Source organism: Leopardus geoffroyi, chromosome D1 (assembly GCF_018350155.1).
Source record: "Leopardus geoffroyi isolate Oge1 chromosome D1, O.geoffroyi_Oge1_pat1.0, whole genome shotgun sequence".
Classification (NCBI taxonomy): Eukaryota; Metazoa; Chordata; class Mammalia; order Carnivora; family Felidae; genus Leopardus; species Leopardus geoffroyi.
This window is the reverse complement of record NC_059329.1, coordinates 40,616,676-40,633,356: the sequence shown is the minus strand read 5'-3', so window position 1 is coordinate 40,633,356 and position 16,681 is coordinate 40,616,676. Positions and strand designations below refer to the sequence as shown.

At 43.5% G+C, this 16,681-nt stretch overlaps 1 protein-coding gene across 5 annotated transcripts in view; it reads left to right on the top strand.

Annotated features, from left to right (window-relative positions):
- Window positions 1-16,681, top strand: part of FAT3 (FAT atypical cadherin 3) — a 671,242-nt gene that overhangs the window by 529,103 nt on the left and 125,458 nt on the right. For 3 of the 5 annotated variants that reach the window (XM_045483654.1, XM_045483652.1, XM_045483656.1), the window contains exons 5-7: window positions 9,711-10,025; window positions 12,404-12,614; window positions 13,076-13,144. In XM_045483654.1, the coding sequence (XP_045339610.1) occupies window positions 9,711-10,025; window positions 12,404-12,614; window positions 13,076-13,144 (595 nt within the window). The remainder of the gene's footprint in view (window positions 1-9,710; window positions 10,026-12,403; window positions 12,615-13,075; window positions 13,145-16,681) is intronic. The other 2 variants (XM_045483655.1, XM_045483653.1) reach the window with 1 other exon arrangement.

The window sequence follows — 16,681 nt, the reverse complement described above, 5'->3', positions numbered from 1 at the left end:
TTGAAGATAAAAAGTAAACATAAAAACTAAACATAACATCTACTCTAGACACATTTCTTCCTTTTTTAAAGGGTTTAGCATTCTGAAAAATACCTAAATTAAACCTGTGCAATATTAAAATCACACAGCTGAGAAGGTATGAACAGTAGGCCTCATTTGAAGCTCAAAAGGCAGCTTAGAATCCTGGAACCAATGTCTTGGAAAGATTAAGGTTATTGCTGGTAATATGATGTTGGTCTAAGAAGCCCATCTGTCTAGACCTGTTTCTTCATCTGTAAAGCAAGTGGAATGAACCAGAATACTATCTAAATTCTCACTTACTCATGAGTTCTCTTCACGTCTAGTGACTCTATACTTTCCCGATTATAATAGGGGCAAGTTTTCCTTTACTCTGAGGCTCTTTGGTGCATGTGAGAATGTCATAGGGATAAGAAAATATTCAACACTCAGTCCCTTCATCTGTTTGCCTACCTGTGTGGTAACTAAGAATGGAGACATAAATGGTAAGAACATTGCTACCCATAACTGGTCTTGTAAGAAAATAGTGAAAATAGGTGAGCATCCTCACTGGAATTAATTGTCAACAGCCATAGCATCTAAAATTCTATGCATAGAGGGGCGTCTGGATGGCTCAATCAGTTAAGCATCCAAGTCTTGCTTTCAGCTCAGGTCATGATCTCACAGTTCATGAGTTCAAGCCCCACTTTCGGCTCTGGGGTGACAGCACAGAGCCTGCTTGGGATTCTCACTCTGTCCCTCTCTCTCTGCCCCTCCCCTGCTCACATGTGCTCTCTCTCTCTCAAAATAAATAAACTTTCTAAAAATAATAATAATGACATAAAATCCTATGCACAGAAAGTGTGTCCTCTGGATCCAGTGACCTCCCTAGGCATATTGCTTTAAAATACAATCAGATCCAAGAAAGGATAATGTTATTGGTAATTTGTTACGGGGCCTCATAACCTTTATCCCGTTATGGTGCACACAGAAAATGATTATATGTGTACAATACTTCTAGGTTAAGAGAAAGGCTAACCCCAGCCAGAGATCACCAGCCGTGGGGGTCCAGCTTTATGAGGTCACACTCATCTACCCAAGAGTTAGGAGGTTCAATATCACAGTATATCTGAAACTTATTTGTTACATGTGGTTGGAAGCTCTGCCTTAGTTTAAATGGCTTTACCTTTAGATTTCTTCCTTACACAAATCTATTAGGTAGGCCTTGAGACGTTTGATCATGAGATGGAGGAGGGAAAAATAAATACCTTTGAGCTTTGTCTTCTGCTTTAGAAGAGTATCAGGTGCAAAATAGCTCCTGGAAATCAAGAGACTCAGAAGAAGGAGCATTGCCAGGATAGGGAGAAAGTATGCAGCAGCCAAGCGTGAATGCCGAAAGACACTGCATTTGGGGTGTGATCAACCTAGACAATGGCAGATGGATCTGTAGTAACCGTGCCCCATCTCCGACGTGCTGAGGTCCCACCTGCAACATGAAGAGTAAACTGTTGGTGTCTTGCTAGGATGTGCTGAGAGCATTGATAGGGCATGTTTGAACTGTGTTCAGAGGAAGAAGAATGTGGCCACACCCACTAGTTGGGGCAAGCATTTAGGTAAGATGCAGCATAGGGTAATGGTTGGGGGCACAGACTCTGGATCAGGTTGAATCCACTTTCATCACCTTTTTGTGCCTGTTTCTAACCCATAATGTGGAAATAATCACCCCCTCCCTGCTTCCCCCAGGACTCATGTGAGGATAAATGGGTTAGTATCTGTTAAGCACTTAGAAGAGGGCCTGCCCAGAGTAATGACTTGAGCGCCTGATAAGAAGAGATAGCAGGGAAGTGAAAGCCCCCCCACTCCCTCCTGCCTCCCAGCTCCTTTATTAGGGAGAAGGGTAGAGCAGATTTCGAGCGGGGACTAAAGATGTAGAAGTGTAAGAAAATAGCAGAAGACGCAGCTGCACTACATAAGTTTGGGTGTTAAGTCAGAGAGCTGGAAGAAGTCGCAGCTGCCACCCAAGACCTCGTGGCAGTTTTTAAGCAATTGAGGAGAACAGGAAAGGTGCCAAAAGACCAGAGACAGTCAAAGATGGTCCCAGTTTTCAAAGGAGGGAAAAGCTGGACTCTCGAAGCACAGCTACAAGATTGGTGTTGATCCACAGCCATGTTTGGGGAGGGAATTTTCAACAGATGGTTACCAGATGCTTCTACATAGGCTGTTTAGGTTAGGGAAAAGAGCATGAGCTGTGACGCCAAATTGACTTGGGTGAGAACCTGTGTTTTGTCACTTACTGGCTGAGTGGCCTTGCAAAAAGTTCCTTAACTTCTGAGCTTCACTGTCTCTAGCTGTGGAATAGAAGTGGCAATGTCTGCCAGGTTCCTGTAAAAAAAAAAATGTAAATTACCATGCAAAGGACTGAGCAAAGCAGGCAAAAGAGGCAGCAGAACATAACGTAAGGTTTACAGCAGAGGTCAGCAAGGGGCACTGGGTGGCTACCCTTGGTTAAGTATCTGACTCTTAATTTCAGCTCAGATCATGATCCCATGGTCCTGAGATCGAGCCCCGCATTGGGCTCTGTGCTGACAGTGTGGAGCCTGTTTGGGATCTACTCTCTCTTTCTCTCTCTCTGCCCCTCCCCTGCTGTCTCTCTCTGTCTCTCTCTCTCAAAATAACTAAACATTAAAAAAAAGAAAGAGGTCAGCAAATTTTTTTACATAGAGAGCTGAATAATAAGTATTTTAGACTTTGTGACTCTGTCACAACCACTCAACTATGCTTTCATAGCAGGAAAGCAACTATAGGTGATATGTTAATGAGTGGGCGTGGCTACATCCCAATAACACTTTATTTACAAAAACGAGTGGCCAGGTTTGATCCATGGGCTATAGTTTGCCCATCCCTGGTTTAGAGAAACAAACTGCCAGGTTTAAAACAAACTCTGCCACTTATGAGCACTGTGACCTAGGACAAATTCATAAATTCAGTTTCTTTATTGAATAGGTTTAATAATAGTACCTATCTCATGAGATTGTTTGAACGATTAAAGGATTTAAAGGAAACAATTAAAGGAACAATTAAAGGAGCAAGAGGTGTGCCTCTCTCAGTTGGTCCTTGCTGCTTGGTGAGCTCCTGAATAAATAACTTTTTAATGTTTATTTTTGAGAGAGAGTACAGGCAGGGGAGAGGCAGAGAGAGAAGGGGTAGAGGATCTGAAGCAGGCTCTGAGCTGACAGCAGAGACCCGGATGCGGGCCTCAAACTCACAAACTGTGAGATCATGACCTAAGCCAAAGTCGGACATTCAACCGACTGAGCCACCCAGGCACCCCTCCAGCAAGATGAAATTTAATAGGGACATTTAGAAAATTCTGCTCTTAGCTCCACCCCAAAACAAACCACACACTTAATAGTTTATTGTTTTTGACAAGAAAAAGACCTAAATGGTTTAATTCGTTCATATCACAGAGCTGTGTGCTACCCCCCACCCCCACAACTACACATGATCACAGACGGAATAAATAGAGGTGAGATTGTCTCTAGTACAGTGGAGGTAGTTTGCACAGGCCTGAGTAAGTGTGGTATATTGTTGTTTCATTGTTTTGTCCTGGCCATTGTATTTCAAGAAGCAAGCTGATATCTAGGAAAACATACTGAAAGAGGTAACCAGTGCAGTGAATAACAACTCATTATATGCAATGAATGACCTGAGAGATGATTATATAAATTACAGCTTTTCAGTCTGGAATGAGGATTCTGAAATAGCCCTATGGATTTTATGAGTATGGCAGTTTTAAAATGTGCCCTCCCCAAATTAGGTAATTATTTAACCCTCCGTGCAGCTAGATGTGAGGTTTATGCCCCCACCGCCCACCCTGCTTAAATATGGATTCTGGGGCTGTTGGCCAATAGAATGTGGATCAAGTGGGGCACCTGGGTGGTTCAGTAGTTTCAGCATCCAACTTTGGCTCAGGTCATGATCTCATGGTTCATGAATTTGATCCCCACATTGGGCTCCAAGCTGACAGTGCGTAGCCTGCTTGGGATTCTCTCTCCCTCTCTCTGCCCCTCCCCCTCATGCTTTTTCTCTCTCTCAAAATAAATAAATAAACTTAAAAGAAAAAAAAAAGTGGATCAAGTCATGCTGTGCCAGTTTCTGGGCCCAAGCCTTAAGAAACTGGCACTTGCCACTTTCTGTCCTTTAGCATACTTGCTCCTAGAATCCAGCCACCATGCTGCAAGGAAGCACTATTGTCCCAGCCAATGGCTACCATCACCCAACAGAAGTGTCCAATGACTTCAGGCCCAGTTACCTGCGACTGTGATTGCACGAGCAACTCCAAGTAAGAACTTCCCCACTCAACCCCTGAAATCAGGAGAGATAATAAAAGCATTATGGTTATTTAAGCCACTTGGTTTTGCCTTACATAGTAGTAGATAACTGGGAAAATGTGGAAGAGGAATTTGATTTTTCCTGTATAATTTTAAAAACAGGAAAACTAGTCTATGGGAAGCTGCAAACGGTCTAGGCTAATGATTCAGGTAGATTCAGGTTCGGTATTAAAAAAGAGCTTTGAATAAAGCAAACCTATCAGACAACAAATGAGCTGCTTCATAAGGCATTGACTTGGTCTTACTGAAAATATCCAAACCGTGGCCAAATGATTGCAGGTATGGAATAGGATCTGGGGCCCGTGGGAAGGGTAAATTTAGTATAAATCCATGTTTTCTGTTGATTGGTTCGTTGGTTGGTTTATCTCCCAATGTACCTTGAAAAGAGTTTTGTAACTAGAAGGCACTGGATGAATATTTCATTTATTTAATAAATATCTGTTGAATACCTACTCTCTCTGTTGTGGGAGGCACTAGGAATACATCTCTGAACAAAATAGATGAAAATCTATGCTTTATGGAGCTCATATGCTGATGGAGGAAGACATGCAATAAATAAGAATATGAATGAAATATATATCTGATGATAAAATGTCAAGAATAAATATAAAGTATAGGAAGGGGGATATGTAATCCCTGAAGAGAGGTGTACAACGCTAAGGGTAATGGCCTGGAAATAGCCATTTATGATGAATTAATAGGTAAGGAGAATGCCAGAATTGAACTCTCCATTTTAGAAATATTAAATATATTTTCAGAAACTCTCAATAATCACTGGTGACAAAGCAGTGGACAAGACACAAGGTCTCCACACTCAGGCAGCTTCCATGCTTATATTCTACCATGGGGAGAGAGAGAACAAATATAAATACATCAAGTAATTTCAGTGAGTAAGAAGCATGGCCTTCCACCAGCTGCCATAACTCCAGAATTCTCAATGTCCATCCATTTTTCGTTTTATAAAGCTTTGCATCTTCCAGAGATAGGCTTATAAACATGTTCCTCTTTATGGTTTTATTGTTATACTCCACTGGGTCCTGTTGATTTCCTCTGGTTCTGCCTGATAGACACAAACCCCAAGGGCATGAGAGAAAAATGAAATGGGCTGTACTGTACTTTTCAGTGGTAGTGAACTATTTGTGATTCCTTTTGTTAGGTGCTAGCCAGAAGCACCTAAAGAAATTAATCTTTCAGGTTTTTGATTAATTGCCGAACCACTGATTATTGATCAATGGTGAGAACAGAAAATCCAGGTTGAGATGACTCAGTATTCCCTGTCAGATTGTGGCAAGAACGGGTAGTTTCAAAACAATAGCTAATTAATGGAAAATGATGCAGAGGAGTAGATGGTGGGGATTTATCTCAGTTAGTTTTGCTTTAATCTCCAGTGCTGTTACTCCTTTTCCATATAGACGAATTCCACCTGGTGGGTTGAGGCCTAAGGCTATATCAAGTATGAAGCCTAAAAGACTGATTGAATCATTAACGATTCCTATTCCAGGTACAAACGTAGCTGGACACATGAGTGGGTCTAGAGAAATAAAAATGGAAATGAAGACTTTGAGGTCAGAAATGACGTAGTTCAGTTCAGCAAGCATTATCAAGAATACACCAGGTTCCAGCAAAGATGAAAAAGACAGACTCCCTGCCTCTGAATGGCTCACAGCATACTGAAAGAGCCAAATACATGAGTAGATCACTTCAGTAGATTGTAGATAAGTGTTCGCAATGACCAGCACGATTTTGGAAGTGGCTAGAAATCATTATGGGTAATCATGGGATTGGTAGTGTTCTCAGTGATGCAGGGTGGGTATGAACACCATGGTGCAGGGTTAAAATTGTGTCTAGTTCCACCCGACCTCCATTCACAGACTCAAAGCAAGAGGCACTTAGGAGATCATATGTTATCAGTCTCTTAATTTCCTTCAGATGAAGAAACAGACACTTCAGTGTCTAAATGTTCTCTCCACTTATTATCTTAGGGACAAGTTTGGGGTAAATTAATTCTTAATTTCATTTAACGATGTTTATTTGGCACTTAGGGCTGTACCAGGTGCCAGAACACAACAATGAGTAAGAGTCCCTGAGCCAGGGTTGTTCTAGAAGGATTGAGTGGAGACCAACAAGAAACAGAGACTTGAAAAATGAAGTTGATAGGGGTGCCTGGGTGGCTCAGTCAGTTGAGCATCGAACTCTAGGTTTCAGCTCAAGTCATAATCTCATGGCTTCGTGGGTTCGAGCTCCACATCAGACTCTACACTGGCAGCATGGAGCCTGCTTGGGATTCTCTCTCTCTCTCTTCTCTCTGTGCCTCCCCAACTCGTGCTGTCTCTGTCTCTCTCAAAATAAATAAGTAAACTTATAAAAGAAGAAGAGGGAAGAGGAGGAGGGGGAGGAAGAGGAAAGGGGGGTGCCTGGATTGCTCAGTCAGTAAGTATCTGACTTTGGCTCAGGTCATGATCTTCTAGTTGGTGAGTTCAAGCCCTGTGCCATTCTCTGTGCTGACATCTGAGGGCCTGGAGCCTGCTTCAGATTCTGTGTCTCCCTCTATCTCTGCCCTTCCCCCCTCACACTCTGTCTCTCTCATAAATAAGCATTTGAACGCCTCCATCTGTCTGCAGGAAGCAGGAATGACTTCACAGAAGGAGTATTTGAATTGCAGCTTCTAGAATGAGTCAGGTATATTCCCAAGACTGGGCATTCCGTGGGACAAACAGCTGTGAGTGGAATAGTGGTGTAGAAACCTGACGTCCTCGGAACCTCCCAGGCTCACAGTGTAACTGGGTATAGAGGCTGAAAGGGATGGATGATACAAGATGTTAATAAATCTGGCCAGATCCTTGTCCTCAAGGAGCCCCTGAAGGGTGTCATACAAGGTCAGTGGCATGATCAAATTTTTAAGGCAGCAATAACACTTTACAACAAGGATGGAGGCAGGGAACCCAGCAGGCTACTGTGGTGATCCAAACAAGCTGCAGAGGAGGCCTGTCCTGGGGCAGCATGGCCAGGAACATGCACGTGAGAGATACCTGCTTGCCTCCAAGCTTGGTTGGATGCTGGTAGTTAGAGCAGAGACTCTAGGTGAATGCCCAGGGTTCTGGGACAGCCCAGGGTGTGAGTAGGTAGGAATATCATTCACTGAGAATGAAAATAGGAGAAGGGGAAGGTTGAGGGTAATGATTTCAGTCGGTGACTTTTGGGGTATTGGGGGTAAGAGGTCCAGAGAACAGATTCAACAGATTCAACAGTAAGTAGTTGAACATGTTGGTTTGGTATGGGAAAGGAGACTAGGATACAAGAGTACATACTGGGGAAGGATCAGCTGTAGGTGGTGGAAGAAACTGTGGATAAGGAGATGGGGGAGTTACAGGATGCCTGCATGGGCTGAGGGAGCAAAACAGCTGGGTGCTTGAGGTGAGGCGGGGCCCACAGCTGTGTGGCTACCACCGTTCCAGGCCTGTAAGCAGACACCAGAGGGCCTGGGTTTGCAAATCCAGCTGTCCTCCAAAAGAAAGCGTTTTTAACCTCAGCAGGATCCTCAAGTGAGTGTGAACACAGCCAAGAAGGTCTCTCTCCTTTCCTTGGCAGCCCCCTGGCCCCAGCATAGCCCCAGAGCCCCTCACAGAGCCTGCTGCAGGGCATTTATGGAAAAACAAGGAGGTGATTTTGTGCACAGTGAAGGCAGTGGGAGTTGTCTGGATTTGGAAAGAGGCTGTTCGAGGCGAAAAGAGAAGCAGAGAAGCTGAGCGGCCAAGAAATCAGTGTGCTTTGGTCAACATAACTCACCCGGGAGTATAATATTTTACTTCAGCAGCAACGGCAGAATGTGCCTCGTTAAGAGCTCAGTGTGTCCGGGAAAACCTCAAGAGTCAAAATTCAGCCCTGGCACATATTGGTCCTGATGTGTTTCTTTTGTGAAACATAACAAACCAATTGGGAAAATAACTTTAGAAGGAAACTTGATTGATTTTTTCAAAGAAAGCAAGAACTCCTATGAAAATTTATCTTAACTCTATTAGAGCCGTTCTCCTAGGCGGCTTGTAAGAGAAACTAAACTAGATTGCCGTCCCATTTTGCAAAAAGCCTTTAATTTGTTTTCCCACATTTTTGGCCTTTGTTTCCATTATTCCTGTCAGTTGCTTTATTAGGTGAAAAACTGGATGACCAGGTGCTGTGATTCACTGTTGTTTTTCTCTTATTGGTGCCGAGTACGTCTTTATGTTCCTTCTAGCCTCCCAATATATATTTTGATGTAGTAAGCTGTCTTATTCCAGGTAATGATTTAAAGACGAAATATAGGTTCTTCCAGGTTTGTGGTCACGTGGAATATTAAGAATTGCAAAAAATTGAATAATATCTGGCTTGACACTTAGTAGCAATGAGACATCTATTTACCCATCTGTACAGTGGGAACAAATAAACCTCCACTTCCTGAAGAGGGTGTTTGGGAAAGTGAATGATACAGCGCATGCAAGAGTGCTTTATTAATTGTGTCACCATCTACACGTACAATTATTAATATGATAGTAACTATTACCACTATGCCCAAAAAGATTATTCACAGTAAGACTCAAAGACTTTACATAGGCCATGTAAATTCTTTATATATCTGCTCTTCATTCGTTCCTCTTTCTTGGTCTTCCCAGATACTCATAAGAATAGCGTCTCAGAGATGTGGGAAGAAGTGTCCATCCCCCTCGGGTTTCCCAGAGCCAAGAAAAAAAAATTATTTTGCTACTGTTAAAAATATATTGTGACTGTCAAATGCACTTACAATGAGCCATCAAAATTATGAAGCGTATAGCTCAGTTTTCTTTTTGTACAGTGACAATGTAAAACTCACAAATTTTACATGACCATGGAAACGAAAAAAGAAAAGGAAGTGAATACTGAAAGAATTTAGATGGTGATACCATTGTCCAAGAATTAGAAGAAATACGCACTGGTTAACATATAATAATGATTATATATTGCTTTTTGTGTCTCTTAGGGGGGCATATTTTATGTCCACTAAGCTTATACAAGCGGTACATTTTGTAAAGTCAATCGTATTTTTCCCCCTCTCCACACCACAGCACAATGGGAGCTCTGCCTCCCTCCTGCCCTTTCAGCAATGATTTCCATTACTTGATGTAGGACAATCCTTACTTTTATGGATGAACTATGAAAAGTTATGCATTAACCATGAACTATACGGGAATAAGAAAAGTTGAGATTCCCTAAGGCATAGGAGAGACCTTTTGTGGGGTGGGCAGAGGGAAGGGTGGCAAGAAAAGTTTTTCTCCGTTCTGATTGCAAACTGCTTTCTCTTTCAAAACTCAGGTGACTGTGACAGATGGCGGTTCCTCTCCAAAACAGTCCACCATTTGGGTGGTGGTTCAGGTTTTGGATGAAAATGATAATAAGCCCCAGTTCCCAGAGAAGGTCTACCAGATCAAGCTGCCAGAACGTGATCGAAAGAAGAGGGGAGAACCCATTTACAGGGCTTTTGCGTTTGATAGAGATGAGGGCCCCAATGCAGAAATCTCCTACAGTATCGTGGATGGGAATGATGATGGAAAGTTTTTTATTGACCCTAAAACTGGCATGGTTTCTTCCAGAAAGCAGTTTACAGCAGGGAGTTATGACATCCTAACGGTAAGATTTTTCTGAACCTCAATAACATGCATGGGGGGTGGGAGTTACTTTCTTATTCATGTATATTCCTTTGAGTAATAAATCTTTAGAGTAATAGTTTAGAGTAACAAGTTTGGAAGGCTGCTTTCTGTCTCAGTGATATTTTTAAATAATGAGATCATTTCCTTTGGTTGTATCCTGTCAGCAAACCTCCCCCATTCCCAGTACACAGTCTGTACTCAACCACACTTCCTGTAGCCTTACATCATTTTAAGGTACTCAGCATAGATAGAAACTGAGGGTAGAGGAATAGCAGAGTGAAATATCACATCCACCACTCAACATATCAGTCACTCAGTGTGTCCCCAACACTTCCCAAAGAAACAACTCTTGTAATTGTTGACAGTGTGATAGGACATGAATTTAGCTGTGTAAATTGTGAGACACAGACCACACTATGCTTGTTCTGCAAAAAAAATGAAAACGCTTAAGTTAAAAAATGACTACATTTTTTACCATTAGAAAATTAAAAGCAAAAACAAAAAACATGGGCACTATCTCAAATAGAGATTTAAATTCCTGTATCTAAAATGCCAGCCTGCTCCCCCCACCCCCAACCACTTTAGAAATATAGCACCTATGCCAGAAAGGGGACTGGTCATCCTTACAAGTAATGGGCAGTTTCCAGGGTCCCAACAAGAGTTGGTCAAGAGTTAGAACCATCTGCTGTCCTTCTCTTAGTTTGCAGCCTTCTCTGCTGTATAAAGTCAGTCCTTTATGATTTTAAAGGATGGTCTGAGTCCCTTGATTTGTCTGTTCATTCTTATGGTGTGGACTTGGTTTTCTTTCCCTACTCAATAACATACTCAGAACAGTGGGCAGAGAAAAGTGGATAATAAAATACTAGCTCTGTGTCTGCCATTAGTAGCTCTGATATAATGTGTGCTACTATAGTTGTGTGAGATTTGACAATGGGAGTCTTTAAGGACTGAATGGACTATAGTAGAAACTGTTGGTGCCTCACACAGATCCTCTTTACCAGGCTGGGGCAGCTATGCCCTAACTGCTGTGCGTGTTGGCTGCTAAGGGCTCACAGATGCCCCCTTCTTGAGACGATCATCCTTGGCTAAACTTCTTGTCCCAGGAGATTCTCCACTCCCGCCCCAGCCCAGCAGCCCATTCCCAATGAATAACTGACACAAAAATCTAGCCCCTTGCCTCCAGATGTCTCCAACACAGCAGTGGGATTGATGATTCAGAACTCCCCATGGGATCAGGCTGAGATTAAATTTGAACTGAGACCACGCCTTTACTTACCATCTTTCTCTGTTCATCTGCTTCATTCAGTCCCTTTCTCCTGAGAACACTTCTCCAACCCGCAAAATGACGTGTACTCAAATCCCTGTCTCAAGCTCTGTTCCCAGGAAACCTGACCTAAGACCTCTATCTTCAAGGGGTCTTCAATCTCACAGGAATTTTCTGGGGCAAAGTGATCATCCATGAACATATAGCATTTGGGTGCTGTGAGTAATTGCTGTTTTAAAGGCTGTGATGATTGGCCATGCACCTATACATGTTATTTTTAATATGTGATATTTAAAAACTCATTTTTAAATTTCCCATCAGTGGTTTTTGCTTGTTGGACTTGAACCCTCATTGAAGTCCAGGACACCATAGCAGTTGACCCTGCACAGCTGGGTGAGGAGACATGCTGTCTTCAGTTCTTAAATAAGATCACAGAGGAGAGTCATTGGTACCTCTCCTCCCTATCCTGCTGTCTCTGGGAGCCCATGCTTTCACCAAGAGAGTCCTTCACCCCTTCAGAGTTGGTGTAACTCAAAGGCTTCTGAGGCAGTTAGAGCAAGGCTGCTGCCTCTCTCACACCTAGCCCATCACCCTCCTGGGATTCTGAGTGAATAGAGTGCTTCTCCAGAATAAAGCAGAAGGAAGGAGCTGCACAACACAACCACACACACACACACACACACACACAATCATCATTCACACATAAGGATTCACAGTGCACTTTCTTCCCTTTCAAGAATCACCACCAGAGGTATAAGGAATCAAATTTGCTATTCCTGTCTATGTAACTATCATCTGTGCCCATAAAACACTAAAAATGATAAGCGCCGCTTTTGCTTTTCAAGTTGTCCACATCTGTAAAGTTGGCAGTGGTTCAGATCACCTTCTGGTGAATGCAGTGTGGGACCCCCAGGTGACTGAGTTGTCTCCCCCAATTCCTGAGCTCATTCTCCCCAGATCCACTCTCCCTTCCCTTTGCTGACACGGATGAGGATGGATTCTTGGGCCAACAACAGATGTGTGACAGACCTAGATTTCCACAGGGATCTGACTGAGCTCTAAGACCTCTTTCTCTGTTCTCTCCGTGTGAGTAGATAAAGGCAGTGGACAATGGGCGCCCACAGAAATCCTCCACGGCCCGCCTCCACATTGAATGGATTAAGAAACCACCCCCTTCACCTATACCACTGACTTTTGATGAGCCGTTTTATAACTTCACAGTAATGGAAAGCGATAGAGTCACCGAGATTGTGGGGGTGGTGTCTGTGCAGCCAGCTAACACCCCTCTGTGGTTTGACATAGTTGGTAAGTTTGAGTCCCCCAGAGCAGTACTGGCCAACATAATCATTGACTGGAGTAACTAGCAAAAAAAAAAAAATCAGAAACAAAAACAAAAAAAATACAAAAAATTTAAAAAATAAAAAAAAAAAAACCACTAACAATTAGTGCTAAGACGAAAAGATATATAGTGCTGGAATGCAAAAGAGCCAGTAAAATGAATAATCGACCTGTGCTTTCGTTCCAACTCTGTAGCTAAGCTGAACAGAAAGTGCTCTCTGGCTGGATTTTCCATAGTATGTTATTTACTGCAATCTTAATGTCTTTCTGTGTGTCATTTAAATTCTATTGTCACACTTGGCTAATCTCATTTCTAAATGTATTGATGGTACTAGACTTTGCTGTCCTTCATTTCTCTCTTTTTCTTCACCTTTTTTCTGCATTCTGTTCTTTTTTTTTTTTTCTGCTCCCGACTGCCCTGCTTCAAGGTGGCAAGCATGCTCGAGAGATGTTCTATATTCTACAGACAGCTTGTGGGCAGAACTGTTCAACAGAAGGTACCCTTAGTGCAAACACATTTGCTAAAATACAGCTATCCAATCTGCCTTTTACGGTTTTTTTTTTAAGCAAATTAAATTACATCTTTCATAACTGCCTGTGACAGGCTGAAGTGCAGCCCACAGATTTCATACATGCCTCTAACAACTATTGCATTACTCGTATCCACTGACTCCTTTGTTTGAGGTTTGATGGGGTTTGAATTTGGGGGGAGGGGTGGTTTCGATTTCTTTAAAAAGATTTTTTTCTCTTTGCTTTTGAGGTATATGGGCTTTTTGTTGTTTTGTTTTTATCATTTTGTAGGTTGGGTTTTGGGGCCTTTTCCGATTGAAAAATAAATTAAAATTTATCCCAACACCTCTGTTTTGCCGCGGTAGTGCCATTCATAGACCAAAAAGCTCCACCAAGAGGGGTCCCTGGCTGCCATCCACAAAAGTAAAGACAGGAAATGGAACCCAGATATATAGCCAGTGAGAGCTTCCTACGAGAACAGAATAGAGAAAGCAGACGGAAGCATGTAGGACAGACCTTGGGAGCCAACCTTTAAATTCTTTGAAAGAAAATGAGCGAGCAGGCTGCAAAAGGAGAGGGCAGAGCAGCAGCCCTGCCCTCCACACATAGGCAGGGAGAGGTGGTGCAGGGGAAACCAGTGCTGAGGATGGCGAAACAAAACAGCCCCTAGCCTGGAGGACAGAACGGGGAGAATGTGCCAGCCCTGGATCTGACACTGGGTTGAGCTGGGTCTGACTTCCCACGGTTCTTTGTGGGAGGCCGGGAATCCAGAAACCTGGTCTGTGGGAATCATTTCCCTCCATTTGTCATTGCCTGGATCGGATGGGCAGGAACCTACCTCTCTTCCCAGGAATGGCTGGATCTGGAGAAAGCATTTAGAACATTCCACATCTGTTTTCATGAGGCACAGGAAAAAGAATGCCCCATGGCCTCCAACCAAACCTCAGTAGAAGGTCCTGTGAACTCCCCCAAAACGGGCGTGTTTTCTACATATTTCATCTTACGGAATGCTGGTAGAATGTCTTTGCTTTCCTTAGTTGGCATTAGTCACGCCATCCCTGTACATGACCATCCTCATTCTGAACTTTCAACTCCTTCTTCGTCTCCACTTAATGCATTAGAAGTGGAACCTCTTCTGATCCAGGAAAGATGTCTTAGATTCCGTATCTTCTCACTAGTTTTCAGCCCACAACGTTATTATCTCATGCAGCTTCTTCTTTCTTGGTGGCACACGTGCCTCACCTGGTTGTCTGCGCTGTCATCCTTCGTGGTTCCTTCACTGCCGCCCCCAGTCGGAGTTGTAGAAAATGCATCTTGGTTTGCACATGTGCCCCCTGATACCAGGCCTCTAGGGGCATGTGCAATAATGATTGATTTCTTTTAAATATCCCAGAGAAGAGGGCAGTCAACCCTCAATAGGCAACAGGGCTCCTGGTGTGCTGTCCTAAGCTGTGGGAGGGGTTGCTGTCTCTCATCAGCCACCGGCGTACCTCCTTCCTCCCCTGACGCACCAGTCCACAAGCACCTCTACACCCCACAGCACTGCTTCTCTCCCTCCTGTGATCCATGTCTGCAACCTCGTGCCCCACAGCACAACCTGCTACCATCTCCACCCACCCAGGAACCCCTTATTTGTACACAGCACAAATCCTACAAAGCATACCTTTCTCTGACGCTCTGACCCCAGATATCCAAGTCAGTTTGCAATTCCTTAGCATTTCTCTGTGTGTGTGTGTGGGGGGGGGGGGGTGTGTGTGGGTGTGATTGGGTGGAGGTAAGCATGCCTAGTAATGCTGCATGTAACATTACCTGCACGTTTTCATGTTCGCATTATTAGTGCTATTGTGCATTTTCATTTCTGTTGATCAATGATCATTCTCTTTTTAATGTTTCTTTATTTTGAGAGAGAGAGAGAGAGAGAGAGAGAGTGTGTGTGTGTGTGTGTGTGTGTGTGTGTGTGTGTGTGTGTGTATGAGCTGGGAAAAGGGTGCAGAGAGAGTGGGAGAGAGAGAATCCCAAGCAGGCTCTGTGCTGTCAGCGCACAGCCTGATGAGGGGGCTCGAACTCACAAATCATGAGATCACGACCTGAGTCTAAATCAAGAGTCAGCCACTTAACCGACTAAGCCACCCAGGCACCCCAATCCAATCTCATTTTTAACCCTTAGGTCAACGTCTTTTTCTCCTCATTCCTTCCTCCTGCCAGTGCTTCTGTTGATTGCTTCAGGGAGAGTGGAATAAACCATGGTGATGGAGGAGATGCTCCAGCCAGCCAATGCATTAACCCTACTAATGCCTCTTGAGACTACCCCAGAGTCAGGGTGACCTTCCAGTGTCTTTCCAGCCATAGCAACCATAGCCCCTTGGACAAAATGAGAGCTAGTCCGAGAAGAGAGGGGCAGTTTACAGATGACAGCCCTCCCTGGAGTGAATCTCTTCAGGCTGCTCCAAAGCCACATCCAGAAATCATTATCAAAAACATAGCAGCAGTTTCCATGTTTCACCACCTTCGTGCTTCTAAATGCTGTACTCTTCCTAAAGAATCCTCCCCGTATCAGTACATGGAGTAGTTCTCTACATGAAGACCTACAGGGTTGTCCCTCTAGTCTAGATGCTTCCACCACAGAGATTTCACTGTAGATCTGGTATCATCTAGCTGAGCTTCTCTTACAGATTGAGCTTACTGGGCCCAGTGCCCAAACAGAATGTGGTTTTATTTCCATCCCCACATCCAGCCAACAACATCTTGAAACACCAACTCTATGTCACCACCAAAGTTAAATCTTTCCTCCAGATGCTGGGGTTGCTTTCAGTATCAGTATGGTCCCCTTTCCACCAAATCCCCCTTTTGAGAATCCTTTCTAATCTAACAGAGTCATTTTTTTTTTTTCAATCTGCTGACAGTGTCTTTCCCCTTCTCTAAAAACCTATTGTTTTCTTTATCGTATTCAGATGTTTCCTTCTCACTTTTGAGATTTCTTGCTCATTTATCCTGGGCCATCCAGACTCTCCACTCTCTTCCCTTTCTCCTTGCCTAAGCATCTTCCTTGGCCAAGCTAACACAAAGGGAAAAGAGAGGGAATCGTGCTTCCCAATGCTTGAGAAACTTGGCAGTATACTGTGGTTGCGTGTTGACATATACTGTCGGCATGGATCTGAGATGAGATGTCGGGGGTAGGTATCGGTCTTGCCCAGGTAAATACTCTGTGACTCTTCCAGTGGAGTCAAGATTTGGTTCCATCATAGACCTAGTGTATTTATTTTTTTTTTTTTTTTTTTTTTTTTTTTTAAATTTTTTTTTTTAAACATTTATTTATTTTTGAGACAGAGAGAGACAGAGCATGAATGGGGGAGGGGCAGAGAGAGAGGGAGACACAGAATCGGAAACAGGCTCCAGGCTCTGAGCCATCAGCCCAGAGCCCGACGCGGGGCTCGAACTCACGGACCGCGAGATCGTGACCTGGCTGAAGTCGGACGCTTAACCGACTGCGCCACCCAGGCGCCCCAGACCTAGTGTATTTAGAT